Genomic DNA, 25,650 nt, shown 5'->3' with positions numbered 1-25,650 from the left:
AAGGCTATCTATGTCCTTTTAATCCAAAAAGGAAATTCTATATGGGTAACAATTAAAAAATGAGTAACAATAAAAAATCTATTTCAATTAATTTTTATCTATAATTTCAAGCATTTTCAGGTTAGTTGAAAATATTAAAACATATTTGAAACTACTTTCGAAATATATAACATATTTTATTATAAAATAAATTAATAATATTTAATTTTACAACATAATTACTATCACTGTCGATCACAATAATAGTCAAGTAAATAAAAAATATCATATAATTAAAATTTTTTATTATATAAAAAAAATAATTTGAGAATAACAGAGGCTGATTATTTGTATTTTATCCAACGGTAAATTAGTCACAGTTGAATAAGAAAAAAAAATTAATAAACGAAAAAAGGTGCAAAATAAAATTGAATAAATTTGGCTCGTCCTTTGAACATTATCAAGTAAATCAACGGTGACTGATGCAAAAACGTGGCACGTCGCTGATGGGTATGAGAATTACAGGACCCAGTAGTATGCAAATTTTTCTGGTGAGAGCGACGTGTGTCGTTTTAATCACATGGTATAATTGCGGTTATGATTTGATATCCTTTGTGGTGCATGATTAGATATTTATTTTTAACCGTTGATTGGGAGGAAAACTACAGAAAACTTTCCGTGAATTATGGATCTAGGTGGAGAGTAGTAATTATTAGAGGAACCATTCTGTTAAAATTGATGGTAAAAAACATGACCACGTGTACTTTGGTGAGACCCCACTATATTATAATCGAAACAGAATAGGGGATTCCTCCCTCCGTACTCCTGCTTGGAGACATCCGCTGCCACTCAAATCAAATTAGTTTTGTTTTATTTTACGAAAATGCCCTTAAGATATTCTCTTGTTATATTTTAGGCCCTTCATTTGAGAGTTTCACTATTTGCACCGAATTATTTAAGGGTAGTTGTAAAAATTTCAAAGCTTTTGGAGCCAAAAAAAATCAAAATTTGGGACTAAATTATATGAAATATATATACATTTCTTTTGATTATTAATTTTGACTCGATAAAATTAAACATACCGATCTATATCATTATTTGATTATTATATAATAAAAAATATAGATGCCGATATATTTTTTTACAAGAAAATTGAATAAAAACTCTAATTAATTGTCTTTTAAGTCATATGATTATTAATCTATTTATTTGAGCATAGATATAATAATAACTACTATTTTAATATAATAAATCTGATTATGGAAAGTGCGATAATAGATAAATTATATATAACCTTAATACATTTAATATATGCATAAGAGAATATATGTATAGAAAATAAAAAACTTTTAATAGTACGAATCTAGTAAAGATGCTTTTATACTGTCTATGTGGTTCTACACATAAAAGGCCAATTTAGATATTTTTTGCACTAAGCAATAATTAGTATTTATAATCTCTCATAATCTTTGTTTGTCAGGACAATGCTTTTATATAATTCATTCAATGTACTTGCTAATTGTAGTCGCATGCATGTTCTAATTACATCATTTATATTGTAGGCTGTTTCTTGAAAAAATAAGGAGAAGGGACTCCGACTTATATTATTTGAATTAAAATATGCACATTTTATTAAGTCTGTGAATGCAATTTAATTTTTTAATAAATAAATTTAACAATATATATTGATTATAAAATAATTAAAATGATTATTTAAAGTTCAACAATAATTTTTTAATAAAATCTAAGAGTGTGAGCCAAAATATAAATTCCATAAAGTTAAAAAATATGATAATGTAAGTTCCATAAAGTGCATTCAAATCTACCAAAGGAGAGGAGAAAAGGTGGGTTTGAGGCTAGCCAGCCAGCCAGCCCAAAGATTGCAAAGACACCAAAGGGAACTTTTACAGAGGCTACAAATGAAGCAATCAAAACAAAAGGTACAAACACAATTATGGTTTACTAGTAACGCAAAAGCCCCACAATAAATTTTCATGTGCAAAAGGATAATATAGTAATTTAATAGTATTTATGACAGATCTGCTAACCGACAAGGGAGGAGGTCGGCAACTGTCGGCCGGTGAACCGGGGAGACACAATAAGCGGCGAAAATTCCAAAACCCCCCACATACACTCGATTCAAAAATATTTACTTTTTTAAGGCATTCATTCATAAGTTTTATCCCCTAAATATCTAAATTAATTAAAAAAATGACCCACTTACTGTTAATTTTTTTTATTTGTCTCCTTTTTAAATATTACTATATTTCATCACCCAAAAAATTCCCATTTCTTGCCTATTTTTTCCCTCTCCCTCTTCTCTTCTTCTACTTAGAATCCACTTTTCATTTTTTTCTCTCTTGAAAAATAGCGAGAAATTCGCTCTGTGGACAGACTCAAAAACCTGGCCTGGTTGTATCAGATTGAATTGTACAGATCATACTCGGTTTTTTGATTACTTATTTCCTTTTCCCCTTGTAAATGCTCTTTTATGAAGCCTCCCTGGCAAGCTCCGATTATACCGGTAAGTTTTTTTTTGAGCGAAAACCCTAACTTTTTTTAGCTGGCTTTATTAGTTATTTTGGGTCGAAAATAGTAGGAGATTTTTTTTTGAAAAAAATTTATTAAACAATTTTTCGTGTTTTATTTTTCTTGTTTTATTTTTCTTGTTCTGTTTTTGTTGCGTTTCAGTGAATCGTAATTCCGTGGGCAATTCGCGTCTTTAATAGCAATTTTTAGTACCCATTATTGATATAATTGTTGGGTTGGTCTTTATTTTTTTGGGCGGGGTAAAAGATCTTAGCTAGGTAAGTCGTTATGTTTTTGGAATCTATTTAGCTTATAGATGTTCGATGAAATGTCTAAATCTTTTTATGTGTTCTCTTCTTTGTTAATTCCTTTTATTTGTTTTGGTATTCGAGTTTTCTGTGTTTAATAAAATGTCTCAATCTTCAAAGTTGTTAATTCTTACTCATATATCAGATTCGCCTCATGAATGTTTCTATTGAATAGAAGTTTGATTCTATGCTACTAGCTCGTTTGTTTTGGTTAATGTAGCAAAATCCTATTGGCATTTGCATAATTATTGAGTTTGGAGTAACCTAGAGGAGATTTATATAAGTTTTTAGCTAAATTTTGTTACTAAAGGAGGGTCCATTTTAGCTTTTAGCTAATTTTGTTCGATTCTCCTTTTATGTGTTTCAGTTGTTATAGATTGCAATATAATTTTTCCCTGCTGAATGTGGATTATGGATATTACTGAGGTTGAAGAAAATTTGTTTGCAGCAAGTGATGCCAAGGTATGGACTTTGATATTTGGGTCATCTTCTTCTTTTCCGCAATTTTTCATATTCATGCTTTTGTGAAGCTTTGCAACTATCCTTTATTAACTTCTACATGAATACGCTTTCTTGATATGTCTATGCAAAAATGTTATTTTCAAATTCTTTTAAACCTGACATTGCATATTATTTACTGGCATTAGCTTCTGTTAGATAGGGAGATTGGTCTTTGGGGTTGGGTTTAGTTAGACCTTTTTTCTCTTGCTCACTTGAAGCATGTCTGCTTTATTCCTTAGTTATTTGAAAGCGTTTCTTGATTCTCTATGTAGCACATGAATGAAGCACTTAATTTAACATTTTGATTGATTGATCTATGTGCTCTGTTGTTCAGTTACATGGAGAAATGTGCAAGGCACTCTCTGCAACTTATTGCAAAATCTTGTCAATTTTTCCTTCTCTGGAAGCAGCACGACCTAGAAGCAAATCTGGCATTCAAGCATTATGTTCATTGCATATAGCACTTGAAAAAGCCAAGAATATCCTTCAGCATTGCTCAGAATGCAGCAAGCTTTATTTGGTACCATTATCTGTTTTTTTTTTTTTTTTGTCTTTATTGTTTTTCTTTTGCTTCTGTATTTCATGATTTTATTTCTTGTTTCTTTCGTTTGGTTTATTCTTTGTTGTAATATTTTTTGCTGATTGAGCTATATATGTGATACAGGCTATAACTGGTGATTCTGTGCTTTTAAAATTTGAAAAGGCAAGATCTGCTCTTGTAGATAGTCTTAGGCGTGTTGAAGATATTGTCCCACAATCAATTGGAAGCCAGGTAAGAATTTTATTTCTCACATTTATTAAAATTTATGTTGGTAATGTGGTGGCATTCTTAGGTTATAACATAGAAATTCTTTGAAAGTCTAATTTTGCATGCCAATCTGGTGAGTCTACAAGGAATTGTCAACTATTTTTTTTCAAAGAATATCTGTTAAATGTTGCAGAGACTATTCAAAGTTGTGATTTTTTTTTTTTGGAAAACTATCTATGTTGATTTAAACTTTTATCTTCTCCACGTGACATAGGACATTGGATCAAATTACTTATTGTTATAGTCTCTCTTGGTTATTGTATTGAAGAGACTAGTTTTATCCTTTCTTTATGAGGATGTTTCATGGACTGCTTATTCTTTTCTATGTTATGCCATTTGGAAATATTATTGATCCCTTCATACTAAAATTTCTCAGATTTTGGAGATTATAAGTGAATTGGAGGGCATTCTGTTCTCACTGGATCCATTAGAGAAACAAGTTGGTGATGAAATAATTTCATTACTTCAGCAGGGGAGAAAATTCGACAATTGTAATGACAGTAATGAGCTAGAATCTTTTCATCAGGCAGCCACTAAACTTGGAATTACCTCTTCCAGAGCAGCTCTTACTGAGAGAAGGGCTCTTAAGAAACTCATAGAAAGAGCTCGCGTGGAGGAAGACAAGCGAAAGGAATCAATTGTTGCTTATCTCTTACACCTGATGAGAAAATACTCCAAGTTATTTAGAAGTGAGCTCACAGATGACAATGATTCACAGGGTTCAGCACCTTGTTCACCCACTGTTCAGGGTTCTTTTGATGAGGGTGTTGATGGCCATGCCTTTGAGAGACAGCTAACGAAGCTTAGTTCTTTTAATTTCAAGCCCAATAATAGAAGATCTGGTCAGATACCTGTTCCACCAGAAGAGTTAAGGTGCCCAATATCATTGCAGCTGATGTATGATCCAGTCATTATTGCATCTGGACAAACGTATGAGAGGATCTGTATTGAGAAATGGTTCAGTGATGGACATGATACCTGCCCAAAGACTCAACAGAAGCTCTCTCATCTTTGTTTGACTCCTAATTATTGTGTCAAGGGTCTAGTTACTAGTTGGTGTGAACAGAATGGAGTTCCGGTCCCTGATGGCCCACCAGAGTCTCTCGACCTCAACTATTTTAGGTTGTCGTTGTGTCAGTCTGAGTCTGCGAATTCAAGATCAGTGGACAGCATAAATTCTGGAAAATTGAAAGGGATGAAAGTAGTTCCTTTAGAGGAGAATGGTGCCATTGAGGAGGCTGAGCAGCAGAAAATGGAGAGTTTGACTCCACAACAGGAAGAAGCTTCGCTGGAGGAAGATTTCGAGGATGATATGTTTGAGAGGTATCAGAATCTTTTAACTACATTGAATGAAGAGGGAGATTTGAGGAGAAAGTGCAAGGTGGTAGAGAAGATAAGGCGTCTGCTGAAAGATGATGAGGAGGCCAGAATTTGTATGGGGGCCAATGGGTTTATTGAAGGACTGTTGCAGTTCCTAGAGTCAGCTGTTCATGCAAGGAATACAATGGCTCAGGAAGTTGGAGCCATGGCTCTATTTAACCTTGCTGTCAACAATAACAGGTTTGTGAAGATTCTATCCCAACATCAGTATGTTATAGTAATATAGAATTTTTGGCAGGACTAGTAGTAGGAGATAAGGTGTTGCAACATGTACTAAGGTCCTTGCCAAAATATATACAATTATGACATTAACTTGTTACTTCTGTATGATTGATTTCCCTTTTCCACATCTTAATTTCAGAAACAAGGAATTGCTGTTGGCAGCTGGTGTTATCCCATTGCTGGAGATGATGATCTTCAACTCTGATTCCCATGGATCAGCAACAGCCCTCTATTTGAATCTTTCCTGCCTTGAAGACGCAAAGGCCATCATTGGCTCAAGCCAAGCTGTTCCCTTTTTAGTCCAGATCCTTCAAGGTGAAGATGAACCCCAATGCAAGATGGATGCCCTCCATACCCTCTATAATCTCTCCTCCCGAGCCTCCAATATACTTAACCTCCTCTCAGCTGGTATCACCAGTGGTCTTCAGTCCCTTCTTGCAGCGCCTGGAGATCGTGCATGGACAGAAAAATCCATAGCAGTGTTGATAAATTTAGCTTCAAATGCATCAGGAAAAGATGAAATGGTAACAACCCCTGGCCTTATTGGCGGGCTAGCAACAATACTGGACACAGGTGAGCCAATTGAGCAAGAGCAAGCAGCTTCATGCCTTTACATATTGTGCAACGGGAGTGAAAAGTGCAGTCAGTTGGTCCTACAGGAAGGGGTGATACCTGCATTAGTATCTATATCAGTTAATGGGACCATAAGAGGGAAAGAAAAGGCACAGAAACTTCTGATGCTGTTCCGGGAGCAACGGCAACGAGATCAACCTCAACCACCTGCTGAGGTGCGGTTTCAACGGGCTGAAAGTAGCTCTAAAGCCATGCCTGCTCAGGAATCAAAGCCCCTATGTAAATCGGTTTCGAGAAGGAAGATGGGAAAAGCTTTAAGCTTTTTCTGGAAGAGCAAGAGCTACTCCGTTTACCAGTGTTAAGCTCGGTCTTGTAAATTTCTATTGTATCTTCTTCTCTTTCTTTTGTCCAGTCTCCGTGGGCATTATTTAATTTTGTTCTTCATAGAGAAAAGAAAAAAAAAGGATGTACAGGCCCCTGTAAGCTATGTTTTTTTTTTCTTTCTTTCTTCTTTTCTTTCGCTTTCCACTTCTTGTTAGGGATACGGGTACCGTGAAGTGTCATTGTAATTGATGCCTTAGTGACTAACCTTCATGTTGAAACAACCTTGTCATTAGTCTTTTCTGGTATTGGTAAACAAATTACAAATTAAGCAAAGAAAACATTTAAGGGTGAACAAATTTTATTGTAATCCTTAGTTTAAAACTAATCCTTAGTTTTTAATCATTAAAACCAGGATAAGCGATGCATTGTGATGTTTACACAAGTCTTCCTTTCCCTCTTCTTGTTCTCTTACTCTTGTTCTTCTTGACTCTCCCCTGGCTGCCTTTCTCCATTTCTTGTCTTTCTTTTTCGTTGTCGTTTTCAGTTACTTCCATGTCTATTTCAACAAGCGATTGTTTCTCTTTGCGTTTCATTTCTTTCTTCCCTTGTAGAAATCCTTGGAGTCCTTTCAGTACCAAATCAACGTCACCACCTTTCATGAGCTCTTCTGCAACTTCAGCTGGCGTCACTTCTACTTCCTCTATCAACTTTTCGATCTCTGTAAAAAGGCAATGCGTCTTGATCTTGAGGTAGTTAAAAGCAAGAATCTTGAATCCACTAGTAGTACAGTAAGACATATGTATATGCATGTCCATTCTGCCTGGTCTTAGCAACGCAGGATCTAACTTATCTTTATAGTTTGTTGTGAATACGATTATCTTCTCATCTCCACAGCTAGACCATAACCCGTCAATGAAGTTCAGTAATCCTGACAGTGTCAACTGCAAGAGAAGTCCATAACATTAACTTAAAACATCACTAAAACAGTTGTTGCTTTTGTAAATTTACTTTACATTGTCTAGATATATTTTGTGTGATCTGACTAATCAGTTCTATTCTTCTATTTGAGCAAGTGATTCTATTCTTTGTAAGAGAAATCACGTAATTAAACTAACCTGACTGTCACCGGGGTTGTTCTCTCCGTTTTGCCGATCCTGCAACTTTATGCTGCAATCAATATCTTCAATTACAAGTATTGATCTATTTCCTGTTGAGGTTAGCAATCTCCTCAGCTCCGAATTGCTGCTGATACTTGTAAGTTCCAGGTCGTAGATATTAAATTTCAGGTAATTAGCCATGGCCGCAATCAAGCTTGATTTTCCTGTACCAGGAGGACCATACAACAAGTACCCACGTTTCCAGGGCCTTCCAACTCTTCTGTAGAATTCCCTTCTTATCACAAATCTATCCAAGTCATCCATCACCTCCTGCTTCAGTCTTGGATCCATTGCAATTGTATCAAAAGTGGATGGATGATCAAGGTTAATTGATCCCCAAGGACCTTCATAATACTCTCCACCAAAAAGAGAGTAAAGCTTGATCGCTTTGTTTTCTTCTTTTAAGGCTTTTGATCTTTCTAATACGTATGGCAGGTAAACATTCAATACCGCGTCTTTGTGTTCCTTGTTGAAACATAGCAGAAATAATTTGCGTTCAGATTTCTCTGTCGAATCTGAGTAATCGGAAGCTGCAGTTTGTGTTTCTGTGCTGGAAAATTCCCATGCCACTTGAATTCCTTCGAACTCATCAGTAATCCTTTGACCTTTGTTGATAGTAACAGTAAAGTTCTTTTCTCTTGGAGCTTTGGAAACCTTAAGCTGGTCTACTGATGGGGTGATTCTTGTACTTAAGTAGGCTTGAGAAGCTTGGTAGATTTCGTTAATGGTGAAACCATTGTACTCGTCGATGATCAGAGTCAACTTGCAAGAATTTAATCTAAAAAGGCTACCAAGACTAGCCATTATTTTGTCTTGCAGTTTTTGAGGGATTAGCTGAGCGGTCATGGTCTGGACCTCATTGAGCACTGTCCGGACAAGCATTGATGATGCTGCAAATGCTGTGTATGTTGATATAACTGATGTTGTTGATGGAATGCTTGGCATAGTAAAGATGTTCGACATAATAAGATCTCTGTGAAAACAAACTGATGAAGGGTTCCGTGTTTATTATGGTTTGCTTGTAATTGTAAGTAGAAATTGGTATTTTATAGAAGAAACAAGCAGAAATGATGAAGCTGCTTCTTGAAGCCAAGAAACAACCCTCAAGCTTGAACAAATAGAAAACTTCTGCTGAAATTTTCAAGCAAGTTAACTAAGGTCATGAAATTTACTAATTGGATGTGGTATGTGTAGGCGGCAACTTTAGGCGCACATTTAAGAGTCTAAAGGAGCAGGCAGAGGTGGGTTAGTCAACGAAGTGACATGTTCCGTAATCTTGCAACATACTCATAAAAGAGAAGCTGAGAAAATCAACCGAATGCAAGTGGGTAATTTCCATTGAATGTTCACTTGTTACCAATGGATTTATGATGTGGTCTTTAACCTTTTGGGATTATATAATATCAATTCATGTAACTTTGGGCGCATTGCCTTTGCTTTTGCTGGAAATTCGTGTGCATTTTCCATTTTGCTGCGGCTCAATTACAGCAATATTGTGCCGCTTTTATGTTGGCTAATGGCTATACTTGCTGCAGGCTTTCATCTTCTAAGTTCTGGAGACCCTTTTATGTCAACGGTCCATAATCTCCTGCTTGAGTATTGAGTCGTTGGGATTGTATCAGAAGTTGATGGATGATCGAGGTTAATGGATTTCCAAGGACGTTCATAGTGATATCACCAAAAAGATCATACAGTTGGATCGCTTTGTTTTCAGAACTTCAAAGCTTTTAATCTTTCTAGTACGTATGTCAGGGTACGTTCAGTATCTTTGTCATGTACCTGACATTATACCAGCAAGTAAAAGAGAGAAGTATAAAGAACAAAGCCCTAAAGAATCGGAAGGATTGCCTGCTGAAAGATGACTTGGCAGCAGTTGATGAATCAGCTATTGGGAAGGAAGACGAAGTGGCAAAACAGCAGGTGGCAGCAAGGAATGAAGAAAATATTTCTGTTGGAGCAGCAAGAAGAATAACGACCGAATTCTATTCTGTTTCAGGAAGTTTGTTTTATAGTATTTTGTCTTGTAGCTAATAGAGCAGCTGTGATTGATGAATTGGCATTGTGTGGAAAAATTGAATGTTGAAGAACTGAGATTTTATTGATTAATGATGATTTAGAATTCTGAATTACAAAGGAAATGTGTATTCTGTTCTATACACTTGTAGTCTAACGGTAATTTTCTGTGTAGGGAAAGGTAGAAGCAGCCTTTTCCCTTAGGGGAGAGGTGTTGCTCCTTTTCCCTCACTAGGCCTGTGATGATCTTGATATCTGAGGCCTTGACCAGCAGTCAAAGACTGTTGGTCTTTAATGTCGGTCTTTGCCTACTGAGTTATGCAGGTATTGTATAATTTGGGTGCTTCAACACTCCCCCTCAAGGTGGGTTCGAATAAGTTGATAGAACCCATCTTGTTTAGAAGTCTTTGGTGGCTTGCTTTGTCTAGGGCCTTGGTGAAGACGTCTGCCAGTTGTTTGTGGCTTCTGACAAACGGGGTTGTGATTTCTCCTTATTGAACCTTTTCTCTTATGAAGTGGCAGTCAACTTCAATATGTTTAGTCCTTTCATGAAAGACTGGGTTTGATGCTATGTGTCTGGCTGCTTGGTTGTCATAATACATCTCCATTGGATCCTTGCACTTTACTCCCATGTCAGTGAGCACTTGCTTAATCCAAATAAGCTCGCTAGCTGTTGATGCCATGGCTCGGTACTCAGCTTCAGCACTAGATCTTGCTGTTACTGATTGCTTTTTGCTTTTCCACATTACCAAATTTCCTCCTACAAAGACACAGAACCCAGAGGTTGATTTTCTGTCGCAACTGCCTGCCCAATCTGCATCGGAGAAACCAGCAACAGTGTTAACATTATTATTATTCTTTATCAAAATACCTTGGCCTGGAGTACCCTTGAGATATCTTAGGATTCTGTCGACCGCATCCAGGTGGGAAGTACGGGGAGCATGTATAAATTGGCTAATCATGCTTACGGCATAACTAATATCAGGCCTGGTGACAGTTAAGTAGATTAATTTTCCTACCAACCGCTGGTAGTGACCTATGTCCCTTAAAGGGTCGCCATCCTCTAGATTGAGACGGTTTTTCGTTTCCATTGGAGTATCTACAGGCTTGGCTCCTATTTTTCCTGTTTTTTGCAGAAGATCCAGGGCATACTTTCTTTGAGATAGGAATAGTCCTTTATGAGATTTGGCTATTTCTATCCCGAGAAAGTAAGTTAGTTGACCGAGATCCTTGATATCAAATTCCTTCTTTAGAGCTTGTTTTACTTCCTCAATCTCCTCATTACTATTTCCTGTAATAATAATATCATCCACATATACTAAAATAATTATGGTGTGAGTGTGAGTGTGTTTAACAAACATAGAAGAGTCAGAGGTACACTTGCTGAAATTAATTTTTAAGAGAAACTGACTAAGCTTGGCATACCATGCTCTTGGTGATTGTTTCAGCCCGTAGATTGCCTTTTTTAATTTACATACCAGGGAAGGCTCAGAGGATAATGTATGGCCTGGTGGAAGTTTCATGTATACCTCTTCGGCTAGAGACCCTTGAAGAAATGCATTCTTGACATCCATCTGAAATAAGCTCCACCCTGAGTTAGTAGCAACAGACAATAAAATACGGACTGTGCTTATTTTAGCTACTGGAGCAAAGGTCTCCTGGTAATCTACACCATAAGTTTGGGTAAAACCCTTTGCTACTAGCCGGGCTTTGTACCTTTCAATGGTACCATCATGCTTGTATTTGATCTTATATACCCATTTACAGTCAACTAGTTTTTTATTTGATGGTAGGGTAACAAGATCCCATGTTTCATTTTTCTCCAGAGCCTGGAGTTCCTCTTGCATAGCCTTACACCAATTAGGATTGGTGTTACCGTCATAGAAGGAGGTGGGCTCTGTGTGTGATGTGAGAGTGTTTAAATAAGCCTTGTAGGAAGGTGATACTGAAGTATAACTGATATAGTGATGAATGGGATATAATACCGAATTGGACACATAGTCCTTTAGCCGAGCAGGAGGTTTGGTAGGTCTAGTGGATCTCCGCAGGGCAAGTTCTTCTGTTGATGACTCATGATTTCCCCCTGCAGAAGTTGCCATGGGGATGGAAGTATCTCCCCCTGAAGGGTTAGGGCCGATGACAGGCATATGAGTGTGCTCCTGTGCAGAGAGAGTGTCCTGAAGTATACTGTCAGAAAAGAAAAAGTTAGAGGGAAATAAGTCAGTTGGGTCTACTGTGGGAAGAAAGGGATCATTAGGAAAGTAAGGGATGGTTTCGTTAAAGGTCACATCTCGGGAAATGTATGATTTGTAAGTAGTAGGATCATAACATTTGTAGCCCTTTTTTCCTGAGGAGTATCCAAGGAAGATGGTTTTGACACAACTTTTTTCCAGTTTATGGTGACGTCTAATGTGGACAAAGGCAGTGTAGCCAAATACTCGAATATGACCTGATCGATTTTTCTTTGTTTGAGGAGTTCTAGGGGGCTAAGGTTGTTAAGAACGGAGCTAGAAAGCCGATTGATGAGATAGGCTGCAGTGAGGAGGGCATTCGACCAAAAAATGTGGGGAACATTATTTTGAAAAAGGAGAGTACAAGTAACCTCAAGAAGATGTCTATTTTTCCTTTCTGAAACCCCATTCTGTTCAGGGGTATAGATGCAGGTAGTTTGGTGCAGAATACCTTCTTGGGAAAAAAATTCAGAAATTTTTTTGTTGATGTATTCAGTACCATTGTCTGAACGGAAGATTTTAATTTTGGCATTGTACTGATTTTTAATAAAGGTATAAAAATTGAGAAAACATGTAAAAACATCATTTTTCCCTTTTAATAAATAGACCCAAGTAATTCGAAAGTAATCGTCAATAAAAGTAACAAAATAGCGGAAATGATTATAGGAGGTAACGGGGGCGGGTCCCCAAACATCAGAGTGGATTAAATCAAATAATTTTTCTGATTTAGTAGACGACGATGGAAAAGGTAATCTAGTGTGCTTGAAAAATTTACAAACATCACAACAGCTGGAGTCTATTTTAAGATGGAAAAGGTGATTCAAAATTTTGTCTGACGGATGCCCAAACCGCCGATGCATCAACAGGCCTTGGTTGGAAAGTTTGGTTGTGGTCAGACACTGACTGGGAGTGGTAAGATAGTATAGGCCATTGTGAAGGTATCCTTCACCAATCGTCTTCCCGGTGATTCGATCCTGAAAAGTCACAGCAGATGGTGAGAAAATAACGTTGCAATTTAAAGTCTGAGTTATTTTACCAACAGATAATAAATTCGATTTAAAATTAGGTAAAAGAAGGATATTTGGTATAGGGTGATTCAAAAGGGTGGAGGAGCCAAAACCAGAAATTTCGGCTCTATCCCCATTGGCAACGATCACATGTTGGGAATTCACATGAGTAAAATTGTGCAACTGTGTCGAATCCCAAGTCATGTGGTCGGTCGCCCCAGAATCAATAATCCAATCAAAATATGCAGGTAAAAAATCTGTGTAATTGTGAGATACTAAACCTGACCCACGGGATTGCTGAGACTGTAACATGGACTGGAGCTGAGAGATTAGGTGTGAGAGTTGGGAATTGTCAACTGGGCCGGATCCGGGTTGTGTAGGCTCGACCAAGAGGTCTGGTTTGGTTTGGGAGCCATTGCTAGGACCGGGCGGGCCCAATCTTGCCCTCAACTGGCCGGACCGCCACCGCTTCTTGGGTTAGGCCGAACGGTTGGCCCAAGTGCTGCCGCTGGGTCGGACGTCGGGGCAAACAAATTTAACCCATTAATGAGTCCCCCCGACCCGACAAGTGTGTCATAACTCGTAGGGTTAGACACACTCAATCCCACGACACCGTCCACTCTATTCTCCCCTCTCCTTTCTTCTTTCTCGCGCTGCCCTCTCCCTCGCTCACCTCGGTGCTGCGCCTGCCGGAGGTTACGGTGCAGGTGCCAACAACGAGGGGCGGTGTGACCCTGCTTGTTGCAGTGGTGACACCGCTCGAGGCTAGTGGGCATCCCCCTGCCTCGGGCTTGGTCTCCCGAGAGTGCAGCGAAGGCTCGGCCTTCATTCTCTTCGGGGTTCGATGCTCCTATGGTAATGCGTCGAGTTTCTTCTTGCTGTACGAGTGCTATGATGGCGTCGAGCGGAGGGAGGTTGCTTGAGAGGAGTATTTGGGACCGGAGAGCTTCGTAGCTCGTATCGAGCTCGCCGAGGTAAGTGTACACTAAGTCCTGTTCTTGTCGCTTGCGTGCTTGATCGGGGTCTATTGTGGGTGGGAGGTAACTCTGTAATTCCTTCCACCGTGTTAGTACTTCGGTCGCGTAGCTTGCGCTGGACCTGGTTCCTTGCTTGATGTGTGCTAATTCTTGTTTTAGGCTGAAAATGTGTGCGAAGTTGTGCTCTTGTCCATACAGGTTTCTCATCTTCTCCCACATAGCCTGTGAGATGCCAGAAGCATACATAGTCTGGCAATCTGAGGCTCCATCGTGTTGGTAATGAGGGACATGACCAAATGGTCGTTTGTCTGCCATTCTTCGATAGTTTCAATCTCCTCTTTTGTTGGTTGGTTCGGGTTTTGTATTGTTGGCTTGGTTAGGGTTCCTGTGATGAACCCTAATTTTTTTCTGCCACTAAAGCCAATGTAAACTGCTCTTGACCACTCGAAATAATTCTGATTTCCCTTTAACATAATGTTTGTGAGTTTGGTGAGATCATTTTATGATATGATGAAAGAAAAAAATTTCTGATTGTTGGATAGATGATGACAGGATCAATCCTGCTCTAATACCATGTGGAAAAGTTGAATGTTGAAGAACTGAGATTTTATTGATTAATGATGATTTAGAATTCTGAATTATAAAGGAAATGTGTATTCTGTTATATACATTTGTAGTCTAACGGTAATTTTCTGTGTAGGGAAAGGTAGAAGCAGCCTTTTCCCTTAGAGGAGAGGTGCTGCTCTTTTACCTCACTAGGCCTGTGATGATCTTGATATCTGAGGCCTTGACCAGCAGTCAAAGACTGTTGGTCTTTAATGTCGGTCTTTACCTGCTGAGTTATGCAGATATTGTATAATTTGGGTGCTTTTAACACATTGTTCTAGAAAGTATCTATTTGCAGTATTGGCTAGATCTAGTAGAGCAAACTCTATTTGAAAATCAATCAAGAATTATCAATACAAATTCTATCTTTCCTCCTACACTTCTGCTGTCTCTACTCTTACTCTTTACTTTCTTCTTCTTCTTCTTTCCCAACCTTTGTATATTCTATTTCTGCAACTTTATGACTCAGGTACATGACAACCTTGTCTTTTTGTTTCTTTGTTGAAGCATAGCTGAATTAATCTGCGTTCTTTAAGTTTATTCAGTTGAGAGCATTCTTTATGTGGTTCTATGCTGGTAAATTCCCACGTTAGTTTGAATTCCTTCACGTTTATCTGTAATCTTTTGATTTTTTGATAGTTAATCCAAGGGTTTTTCTCTTATGGGGCTTTGGAAACCTTATTTAGGCCAGGTTTACCGTTGGGGTGATTCTTGTACTTAAGTAGGCTTCAGAAGCTTGGTAGATTTTATTGATTGCAAAACCATTGTATTCGCCGATGATCAGGAACCATTGTACTCGTCGATGATCAGGGTTATCTGGCAAGAATTTTATCTAAAAAGGCTACCAAGACTAGCCATTATGGCTTGCAGTTTTTTGAAGGACTAGTTGCTGTAATGGCCTTGTTTTTAATACTTCTGCAATAAATTTATAAGGAAGCTGAGACAATCGACAGACTGTGATTAGTAATTTCCAAAGAATCCCTTCATCACCATTGATATAAGTGAAGTGAAGTTGAAGCTTGGTATTATAGAATATCACAGTTGAATATTATTTTAACTTTGATCTGGATTAATTTGAATCATGAAAAATTTAATTATGATAATCAACATTTTTTATGCTATAATTATTGAAGAAAGCATATGCCTAATAATTATTGAAATTTGGAGATTTATTTGGATATAACAACGAGGATAGATGCCAAAAAGAGATGACAAAAGATGTCTAAGCAAGTCTCCCTTTCCCTCCTTTTGCCCTGTTCCTCTTATTATTCTCGACTCTTTCCTTGCTATATTTCTCCTCCATTTCTTGACCTTCTTTCTCATTTTCATTTCGAATCACTTCTTTATAATCCATTTCAGCTTGGGTTTCTGCTTCAGTTTTTTCACATTTCATTACTTTCTTCCTCTGCAGAAATCCTTGGAGTCCGTTTAGTACAGCATCAACATCATCTCCTTTCATGAGCTCTTCTGCAATTTCTGCTGGTGTCACTTCCACTTCCTCTATCAGTTTTTCAATCTCTGTGAAGAGGCAATGATTCTTGATATTTAGATAATTAGAAGCAAGAATCTTGAACCCACTAGGACTACAATAAGACATATGTATATGCATGTCCATTCTGCCCGGTCTTAGCAATGCAGGATCTAGTTTGTCTTTATAGTTTATTGTGAATACGATTATCCTCTCATTTCCACAGCTTGACCATAACCCATCAATGAAGTTCAGCAATCCTGACAGTGTCAACTGCAATAATATATCATTAGCAATAACTTACACAACACTAAAACAATTGCTGCTTTTTTCAAATTGTGTCGCATCTGATATCCATATGATGCATGACTAACCAATTTTGTTCTTTTATTCGAGTAACTGTCTCTAGCCTTTGTAAAAAGAGATTACTTGTTAAACTTTGTAATATATGATAATTAGAAAAAAAAAATACTATGAGCTTACCTGACTGTCACCAGGTTTGTAAGGTCTGGATCGCCGATCCTGCAAGTTAATGCTGCAATCAATATCCTCAATTACAAGTATTGATCTATTAACTGTCGTAGTCAGGAATCTCCTCAGCTTTGAATTGTTTCGCATTCTTGTAAGTTCAAGGTCATAAATGTCAAATTTCAGGTAGTTAGCCATGGCTGCTACCAAGCTTGACTTGCCTGTACCAGGAGGACCATACAGCAAGTACCCACGTTTCCAAGGCTTTCCCACTCTTCTGTAGAATTCCCTTCTCTTCACAAATCTACCAAGTCATCCATCAGTTCCTGCTTGAGTATCGGATCCATAGCAATTGTGTCGAAAGTCGATGGATGATCAAGGTTAATTGATCCCCAAGGACCTCTATTGAACTCTCCACTAGAAAGAGAATGGAGTTTGACCACCTTCTTTTCTTCCTTTAAGGCTTTTGATCTTTCTAATATTGATGGAAGGTAAATGTTCAATACCTTCTCCTTGTATTGCTTGTGAAAACTCAGCAGAACTGATCTGCGTTCAGAATTTTGGGTCACTGGGGAATAATCTTCATAATCAACTATCTTGTTTTTTGTTTCTGTGCAGGATAAATGCCAAGCTAGTTGAATTCCTTCAAAATCATCAGCAATCTTTTGACCTTTGTTGATGATACAAAATGAGGTAATTCCATAATATTCATTACGAAGAAAACTTAACCTAAATGACTATTTATACTCTAATCATGGAAAAGACTATACTACCCTTACAATAAACCTTTACAGTGTTTAACATTCCCCCTCAAACTCACGATGCGATAGCAACAAGCATCGAGAGTTTGTCAGATAAAAAACGAAAACGTGAGGCAGTTAGACATTTTGTAAATAAGTCCACAAGCTGTAAGGAAGAAGAAACAAAAGGTAAAGTCAAGGTGCCATTCTGAAGATGATAACGGGTAATATGACAGTCGATTTCGATATGCTTGGTCCGTTTGTGAAAGACTGAATTGTGTGCAATCTGAATACCGCTCTTATTATCACAATGTAAAGGAGTTGGTTGCCGCAGAAAGACACCCATATCAGCAAGCAACCATCGCAACCAAACTATTTCACAAGTAGTAGAAGCCATAGCGCGATATTCAGCCTCCGTTGAGGATCGAGAAATGATGTCCTGCTTCTTACTTTTCCAAGAGATAAGGGAATCACCTAAAAAGATACAAAATCCAGTAGTTGATTTACGATCAGTGGGATCACCAGCCCAATCAGCATCAGAGTAAGCACATAACTCTAAAGATGAAGCAGATGAAAATAGAAGAGTCTGAAACTGAGTCCCGCGGAGGTATCTCAAAATGCGAAGAACAGCAGCCCAATGAACTGTAGTAGGAAAAGTAACAAACTGACTGACTATATGAACAGCATATGCAATATCAGGGCGAGTGATAGTAAGATAAACTAAACTTCCAACAACAATCCGATATAAACTCGGATCCGGCAGTAGAGAACCATCAGAAGCAGAGTAACGAGCGTTGAGCTCAATTGGAGTAGCAACAGTCTTATTGTCAAAAAGGCGAGCACGCTCAAAAATATCAGAAATGTACTTAGATTGAGAAAGAAGATACCCTTTTGGAGAAGAAGAAACTTCAATACCCAAGAAGTAACGAAGGGAACCCAAGTCCTTTATAGCAAAACAACGAGTCAGTTCGGACTTTAACAGACTAATTCCGACAACATCATCACCTGTAATAATCATATCATCAACATATAGAGAGAGCAAAATTCGACCAGCCGAAGTACATTTGATAAACAGTGCAGAGTCATGATGGCTAGGATGAAAACCAAGTGAAGTAATTACAGCAGAGAACTTCTCAAACCAAGCGCAAGGAGCCTGTTTGAGACCATAAAGAGCCTTCCTAAGTCTGCAGACTTCACCAGGATGATGATCAAGACCAGGAGGAGGGACCATATAAACTTCTTCATGAAGATTGCCATTCAAAAAGGCATTTTTGACATCCATTTGAGTTATATCCCAACGGCGAACGGAAGCAACAGCAATAAGAGATCGAACTGTAGTCATTTTAGCAACAGGAGAAAAAGTCTCTTCATAATCCATACCATATTCTTGAGAATAACCTTTAGCCACTAAACGAGCTTTATACCTTTCAATAGAACCATCAGACTTAGTTTTAATCTTGTAGACCCAACGAGAACCAATAGCACGTTTACCTGCAGGAAGGAAAACTAAATCCCAAGTATGGGTTTGGTGAAGAGCAGTTAACTCCTCGTACCATGGCACGCCAAAGAGGATCAAGAATGGCTTCTTTGAAAGATGAAGGTTCAGAAAGACGATGAATAGAAGCGAGAAAGGAAACAAATGAACTCGAATAACAAGAATAATCAAAATCAGGTTGTTTAGTGGACTTACGATTGCGTACAGGATAGCGAGGTACGATAGTATCCCATGATCTCGGGAAGATGATTGGGGCGGAGTGTGTAGTAGAGGAGCCAATAGAGGTGTCGGGAATGTCAGTGAGAGGATAGCTCATCAACATCGAGTAAAAGGGTCAATATGGATAAGATCAGACATAGATATATGGTGAGGACGGTCAGGAATTGTAAAATAAGGAATATGTTCAAGAAAAATAACATGACGAGAAACATATAATTTATGACTGATTGGATCAAAACAACGATACCCTTTTTGACCTGCACCATAACCAAGAAAGACACATATAGTAGATCGAGATGATAGCTTACTGCGTTCAACATGAGGAAGAAGAACAAAACATGTAGAACCAAAAACACGAAGAGAAGTATAATCTGGCGGACGACCATACAATCTTTCATAGGGAGACAAGCCAAAATTATAAGAAATAGGAATTCTGTTAATTATAAGAACTCCTTCCCCCCAAAATTCACTAGGAACACTAGCGGACAACAAGAGTGATCGTGCAGTCTCTAGAATGTGTCTATGTTTTCTCTCAGCAACTCCATTTTGTTCAGGAGTATTAGTGCAAGAAGTTTGGTAAATTGTACCATCTAAACTAAGTAGATCCTTAAAAGCATGAGAAGTATACTCTCCCCCCAAATCACATCTAAAGCATTTGATAACAACTGAATGTTGGGTTTTTACAAAAGATCGGAACTCATTATATATGCCAAAAAAGTCTGAACGACGTTTCATAAGATAAACCCAACAATAACGAGTGCAATCATCAATAAAAGATACATAATAGCGAGAACCCCCTTTTGTAGAAACAGGAGAGGGTCCCCATACATCAGAATGAATAAGATCAAAAGGAGAGACAGATATAGTAGTGCTTTTAGGAAAAGACAATGCATTAAACTTGGCTAGTTTACAACCACTGCAATAAGAAATGTCATGAGTTTTCAAATTTCCTAAAGCTCCTGTAGAAACTAAAAATTTTAAACGAGACACAGATACATGACCAAGGCGAGAGTGCCATAAATAAAACACAGATGAAGAGGGATTCAAACGAAAGGATGACAAATTCACACCAGGAACAACAGCCGCAGTGTGAGGGGTTTTGAGTTGATCCAATACATAAAGTCCTCCTTCTCTATGGCCGATCCCAATCACTTTCTGAGACTGTGGATCCTGAACAAAACAAGCGGAAGAGGAAAATGAGACTGAGCATCCAGTATCACAAATTTGACCAACAGAAGCAAGATTCAAAGCAAGACTAGGAATGTGATAGACATTAGATAAAGATAGAGAAGGCGTAATAACCGAACCAACACCTTGCAATGGCATAGGTGTACCACTAGCACTCATAACAGAACCGAAACTTGAGGGGTTAGAGAAGTAAATGATGATAAATTAGGTGACATATGGTTTGAAGCACCAGAATCTAAAATCCAGGAGGAGGGGGATATACCTGAAGGACTAGATGACAGACCTACTTGAGAGGAAGCAGACATGACATGAGAAGCAAGGAACTGCTGAAACTGCTCAATCAGTGATGGGTCTAAGGAGGAGGTTGATAAGGCATTGTGAGGACGAGGTAGAAGAGGAGGTCCATTGTGGAGAGGCGGTGATCGATACGACCACTGGTGAAGCTGTTGCTGCTGCTGTTGATGAAACTGTTGCTGTTTTCCTCTGCCCAATTTCGGACATTGAGATTTCCAATGACCTTTTTGCTTGCAAAACCCGCATTCATCACGAGCAACAGATCCATATAGCTTGAACTGAGATTTAGAATTTGATCGATGAGGCATGGCAAAAACAGATGGAGTAAAAACTGGAGAAACCTCTTTTACAGCCGAGGACTTCAAACGAATTTCTTCAGCCAAAAGTTCATTAACAATAGAATCAACAGAAGGTAATGGATGACGATGCAGAATAGACCCACGAAGTCCCTCAAACTCATCACGAAGGGCCATTAAAAACTGTACCAATCTCTGCTCCTCTCTTCGTACAATATAAGGCCCAAAGGCTCGTAATTCAGCAGGTTCTGTGAGAGCCAACTGATCCCACAAATCTGTCATAGCATCGTAGAATTCTTGAATACTCATACTCTTTTGCTAAAGAGCACGAATGTCAGACTCCAACTGGTATTGCTTTGCAAAATTAGACTGTGTATACAGTCGAGCTAGGTGATCCCAAACCTCCTTAGCCGTCTCATATTTTGCTAATTTGATGCCTATCAAATGCTTAACATAATTATTGATCCAAGTAATAATTTTTGAATTATCAACTTCCCATTTATCCAATAATGCCACATCATCTTGAGGCTTAATATAAGCACCCGAAATATATCCCCACTTTTGTTTCCCTTTCAAGAAATTTTTCATCACGTAGCTCCAATATGCATAATTCTTACCATCCAACTGAACACTAACTGCTTGAAGCGAATCATCTCTAGCTTCAGCCATACGGAACAGACAAACGAAGGAAAAACTCAACAGAAATCAACAACAATCAATTACTCTAAAGACGGGGTAGAGGAAAGAAGTCACACAGATTCAGACTAGGAACTTAAAGAATTTTGTCGAGCAGGTGGTGTGCAACGCACACAGCAGCAACACACGCATCAAGAAGAAGAAGACTCACGCAATGACGAATGACGCCAGCCTTAAGGAATTTTGTCGAGCAGGTGGTGTGCAACGCACACAGCAGCAACACACACATCAAGAAGAAGAAGACTCACGCAGTCGATGCAACCAACAGCAGTCGACACCTCACACGCAGTCGACGCAACCAACAGTAGTCGACGCACAGTAGCTTAAGGAATTTTGTCGAGCAGGTGGTGTGCAACGCACACAGCAGCAAGAAGACGCAGCTCTGCAACAGACGCACGCAGCAACCAGCAGACCTAGCAGTTAGAAGACTCAATCAATTTAGGCTCTGATACCATGATACAAAATGAGGTAATTCCATAATATTCATTACGAAGAAAACTTAACCTAAATGACTATTTATACTCTAATCATGGAAAATACTATACTACCCTTACAATAAACCTTTACAGTGTTTAACAGTTGATAGTAACTGAAAGGTTCTTTTCCTTTGGAGCTTTGCAAACCTTAAGCTGGTCTATTGATGGGATGATTCTTGTACTTAAGTAGGCTTCAGAAGCTTGGTAGATTTCATTAATGTCGAATCCATGAATGTATTCGTCAATGATCAGGGTTAATTGGGAAGAATTTGATCGGAAAAAGCTACCAACGCTCACCACTACTTTGTCTTGCAGTTTTTGAGGGATTAGCTGGCTGGTCAAGTGCTGGAACTCGTTGAGCAGTGTCCGGACAAGCATTGCTGATGTAGAAAAGGCGGTGTATGTTGATATAACTGATGTTGTAGATGGAAAACTTGGCACAGTAAACATGTTCGACATGATAGGATCTGTAAGGAAATGGGTGAAGCTTTCTGTGTATTTTATGGTTTGCTTGATGTGTTTGTAAGATGAAATCGGTATTACATAGAAGAAACAAGCAGGAATGGATAAGCTTCTTCCTGAAGCCAAGAAGCAATCCACAAGCTTGAACAACAGAAAACTTCTGTCGAAATTTTCAACCAAGTCAACTACGGTCGGAACATTATTAACAGAATCTTCTGACGAGTCTATTAGAAAAATTACAAAGTGGAGCAGTATTAACATATTTTAGAAACTGACATTTTTCAGTATGTGTCTTGGGTCTTAAACCATAGATAAAATATATTTGAATAGTAGATTAGTTTACACTTATGGGCATAAAATATTGATCAAACATTATATGATATTTGGTTAAATAAAGAAGAAGAAAAGAAATGCAAAAATAATCTTCTTTGAGCATTATTATAAAATAGTAGGGCCCAACTAAGCGACCTGTTCAACTGAATGTAAGCAGTAAATTTCCATATAATATTTCACTCCAAGGACCTATGATTGTCTTTATCAACCTTATGATTTACTAATCACTCGCAATGTATTTTCTAATGTAAGTAATACTTCTTGCAATTTCAATCGTTTGAACCAACATGTTTTAGTTTGGGTAGTCAGATACTTAGTGCCGGAGATTAAGACATCAAATTCGAGACCTCTATTTTCCAAAATATAGTAATTTACTCCCTACATTATAAAAGGTGTTTCCTCGTTCTCCCTAACTGAACAACTAAATATGTTAATTATATTTATTATTAAAATAATTTTTTAAAAACTTTTAATTTAGAACTATCGAACTAAATTAAACCGAATCAATCATATACTACTAAATAAGTACATCTCAAAGTACATTTATTTTTATGTGTATATATAATTAATTTAACTTATATATAAAAGGTTTTTTATTTTTTCAATTAGATTATCTAAATTAATTTTTATGATAAATTTTAAGATAATTATTTAAAGTTTTAATGGCTAAGTATTATGAAATTATATGAAGATAAAGATTAACAAATTTTAAATTGTTTTTATATGTTTTAATGTGTAGATATTGCTTTTCATTTTATTTTATTTTTTGTTCTCCGTCAACTAAAATATGTAAATCTAATAAGTCTTCCTATCCACCTTCTTGCTCTCTTCTTATTGTTCTTGAAAATCTCCTTGCTACATTTCTCCTTCATCACTGGCATTCTTTCTCATTTTCATTTTCAGTCACTCCTTTATCTATTTCATCTTGGGTTTCTGTTTCTGTTCTTCCAACATTACTTCATTTCCTTCATTTTTTTGGGGAAATCCTTGGAATTCTTTTAGTACAAAACCAATATCATCACCTTTCATGAGCTCTTCTGCAACTTCTGCTGGTATCAGTTCCACTTCCTACATCATTTTCTCCAATCTCTGTGAAAAGGCAACGATTCTTGATATTTAGATTTTTCTGTTGAGTGCCAGTAGTTCTCATCATTAGCAACTGTTTTCTGTGTTGGCAAATTAATTCTTACACGAGTTGAATTCCTTTAACTTCATCAGAAATCTTTTGAACTTTGCCATTATCCTGTAAATTTCCTTTTTCCTTGGTATCTTTCGATCCCTGTTCTGTCAAATACAGAGAGGAAGAAATTCAGGCATGAAATGACATGAAACATGGCCAAATCCAGAAATAACTAATCAATTATTCCAGAAAAGGATAAAGCTTTACTATGCTCCCTTCAAAGGAAAACAGTAATTAACTCACTAATATTAATAATACATGAAAGAAAATCCTTTTTTGAATCGTCGCACAGAGATTATTGAAATTGCAACATTTACTTGGATACAAGAAGGATAAAAAATGCACAAATGGATGAGAGAAGATGCCTAAACAAGTCTCCCTTTCCCTCTTTTTGCTCTCGTCCTCTTATTATTCTTGACTTTCCCCTTGCTGTATTTATTCTCCATTTCTTGTCTTTCTTTCTCATCTTCATTTTGGGCCACTTCTTTAGGCATTTCAGCTTGGGTTTCTGCTTCAGTTTTTTCACATTTCATTTCTTTCTTCCTCTGAAGAAATCCTTGGAGTCCGTTTAGTACAGTATCAACATCATCGCCTTTCATGAGCTCTTCTGCAATTTCTGCTGGTGTCACTTCCACTTCCTCTATCAGTTTTTCAATCTCTGTGAAGAGGCAATGATTCTTGATATTTAGATAATTAGAAGCAAGAATCTTGAATCCACTAGGACTGCAATAAGACATATGTATATGCATGTCCATTCTGCCCGGTCTTAGCAATGCAGAATCTAGTTTGTCTTTATAATTTGTTGTGAATATGATTATCCTCTCATCTCCATAGCTTGACCATAACCCATCAATGAAGTTCAACAATCCTGACAGTGTCAACTGCAACAATATATCATTAGCAATAACTTACACAGCACTAGAACAATTGCTGTTTTTTTTCAAATTGACTTGGCATTGCCATATCTGATATCCACATGACACATGACTAACCTTCTGTTCTTTTATTACATTAACAGGTTCCAGCCTTTATAAAAGAGATAACCAGTTTTAATAATATATAAAGAGTGCACATAATTAAGGAACTATGAACTTACCTGACTGTCACCAGGGTTGTAATGTTCAAATTGCCGATCCTGCAACTCAATGGTACAATCAATATCCTCAATTACAAGTATTGATCTATTAGCTGTTGTGGTTAGCAATCTCGTCAGATCTGAATCGCTTCGCATTCTTGTAAGTTCGAGGTCATATATGTCGAATTTCAGGTAGTTAGCCGTGGCTGCTACCAAGCTTGACTTGCCTGTACCAGGAGGACCCTACAACAAGTACCCACGTTTCCAAGGCTTTCCCACTCTTCTGCAGAATTCCTTTCTCTTCACAAATCTATCCAAGTCATCCATCAGCTCCTTCTTAAGTATCGGATCCATTGCGATTGTATCGAAAGTCGATAGACGATCAAGGTTAACTGATCCCCAAGGACCCCTACAGACCCCTCCAGCTTATAACCTGTGAGATTTTATTGGTATAGCTTAATTTATATGATGTAGAGCTTATATGTTATTTAAAAAAAAAAAATTAAAAAAACGTCACATAAATTAAGCCACATCAATAAAAACTCATGTAATTAGAGAAATATAAATACATTAATTTATTAAAAAATTCAATTTTTAAAATTAAATTACCAAAAAATACATATATATGTTTTTGAATTTTTCCAT

The 25,650-nt window shown here is 37.5% G+C and overlaps 2 protein-coding genes and 2 pseudogenes across 3 annotated transcripts; 1 reads left to right on the top strand and 3 right to left on the bottom strand.

Moving 5' to 3' along the window:
* The first annotated feature begins 2,201 nt into the window (after window positions 1–2,201).
* Window positions 2,202–6,916, top strand: LOC8278403 (U-box domain-containing protein 6). Of its 2 annotated transcripts, XM_002514898.4 has the most exons (6): window positions 2,204–2,503; window positions 3,184–3,278; window positions 3,652–3,837; window positions 3,982–4,089; window positions 4,502–5,685; window positions 5,867–6,916. In XM_002514898.4, the coding sequence occupies exons 2-6, from the start codon at window positions 3,219–3,221 to the stop codon at window positions 6,660–6,662; spliced, it is 2,334 nt and encodes a 777-aa protein (XP_002514944.2). In that variant the 5' UTR covers window positions 2,204–2,503; window positions 3,184–3,218; the 3' UTR covers window positions 6,663–6,916. The 2 variants fall into 2 exon arrangements, with proteins under 2 accessions (XP_048233036.1, XP_002514944.2); XM_048377079.1 differs by lacking the exon at window positions 3,184–3,278 and having other exon boundaries at window positions 2,202–2,503.
* Window positions 6,917–6,924: 8 nt separating this feature from the next.
* Window positions 6,925–8,947, bottom strand: LOC8278404 (AAA-ATPase At3g50940). The gene is made up of 2 exons (XM_002514899.3): window positions 7,740–8,947; window positions 6,925–7,565 (listed from the first exon to the last, which is right to left on the bottom strand). The coding sequence occupies exons 1-2, from the start codon at window positions 8,742–8,744 to the stop codon at window positions 7,059–7,061; spliced, it is 1,512 nt and encodes a 503-aa protein (XP_002514945.1). The 5' UTR covers window positions 8,745–8,947; the 3' UTR covers window positions 6,925–7,058.
* Window positions 8,948–15,837: 6,890 nt separating this feature from the next.
* On the bottom strand, window positions 15,838–22,405 carry LOC8278405 (annotated as a pseudogene).
* Window positions 22,406–24,295: 1,890 nt separating this feature from the next.
* LOC8278406 lies at window positions 24,296–25,552 on the bottom strand (annotated as a pseudogene).
* Between the last annotated feature and the right edge of the window lie 98 nt (window positions 25,553–25,650).

The sequence above is a fragment of the Ricinus communis genome, chromosome 7 (assembly GCF_019578655.1).
Source record: "Ricinus communis isolate WT05 ecotype wild-type chromosome 7, ASM1957865v1, whole genome shotgun sequence".
Lineage (NCBI taxonomy): Eukaryota > Viridiplantae > Streptophyta > Magnoliopsida > Malpighiales > Euphorbiaceae > Ricinus > Ricinus communis.
The sequence above is the reverse complement of the archived record's forward strand: the minus strand, read 5'-3'. Positions and strand labels throughout refer to the sequence as shown.

Excerpts from the sequence above, each read along its gene's own strand:
- LOC8278403 (XM_002514898.4), top strand. The coding sequence starts at position 3,219 with ATGTGGATTATGGATATTACTGAGGTTGAAGAAAATTTGTTTGCAGCA. Across the intron at positions 3,838-3,981 it reads AATGCAGCAAGCTTTATTTG|GCTATAACTGGTGATTCTGT; the intron begins GTACCATTATCT and ends TATGTGATACAG. Across the intron at positions 5,686-5,866 it reads CTTGCTGTCAACAATAACAG|AAACAAGGAATTGCTGTTGG; the intron begins GTTTGTGAAGAT and ends TCTTAATTTCAG.
- LOC8278404 (XM_002514899.3), bottom strand. The coding sequence starts at position 8,744 with ATGTCGAACATCTTTACTATGCCAAGCATTCCATCAACAACATCAGTT. Across the intron at positions 7,566-7,739 it reads ACAACCCCGGTGACAGTCAG|TTGACACTGTCAGGATTACT; the intron begins GTTAGTTTAATT and ends CTTCTCTTGCAG.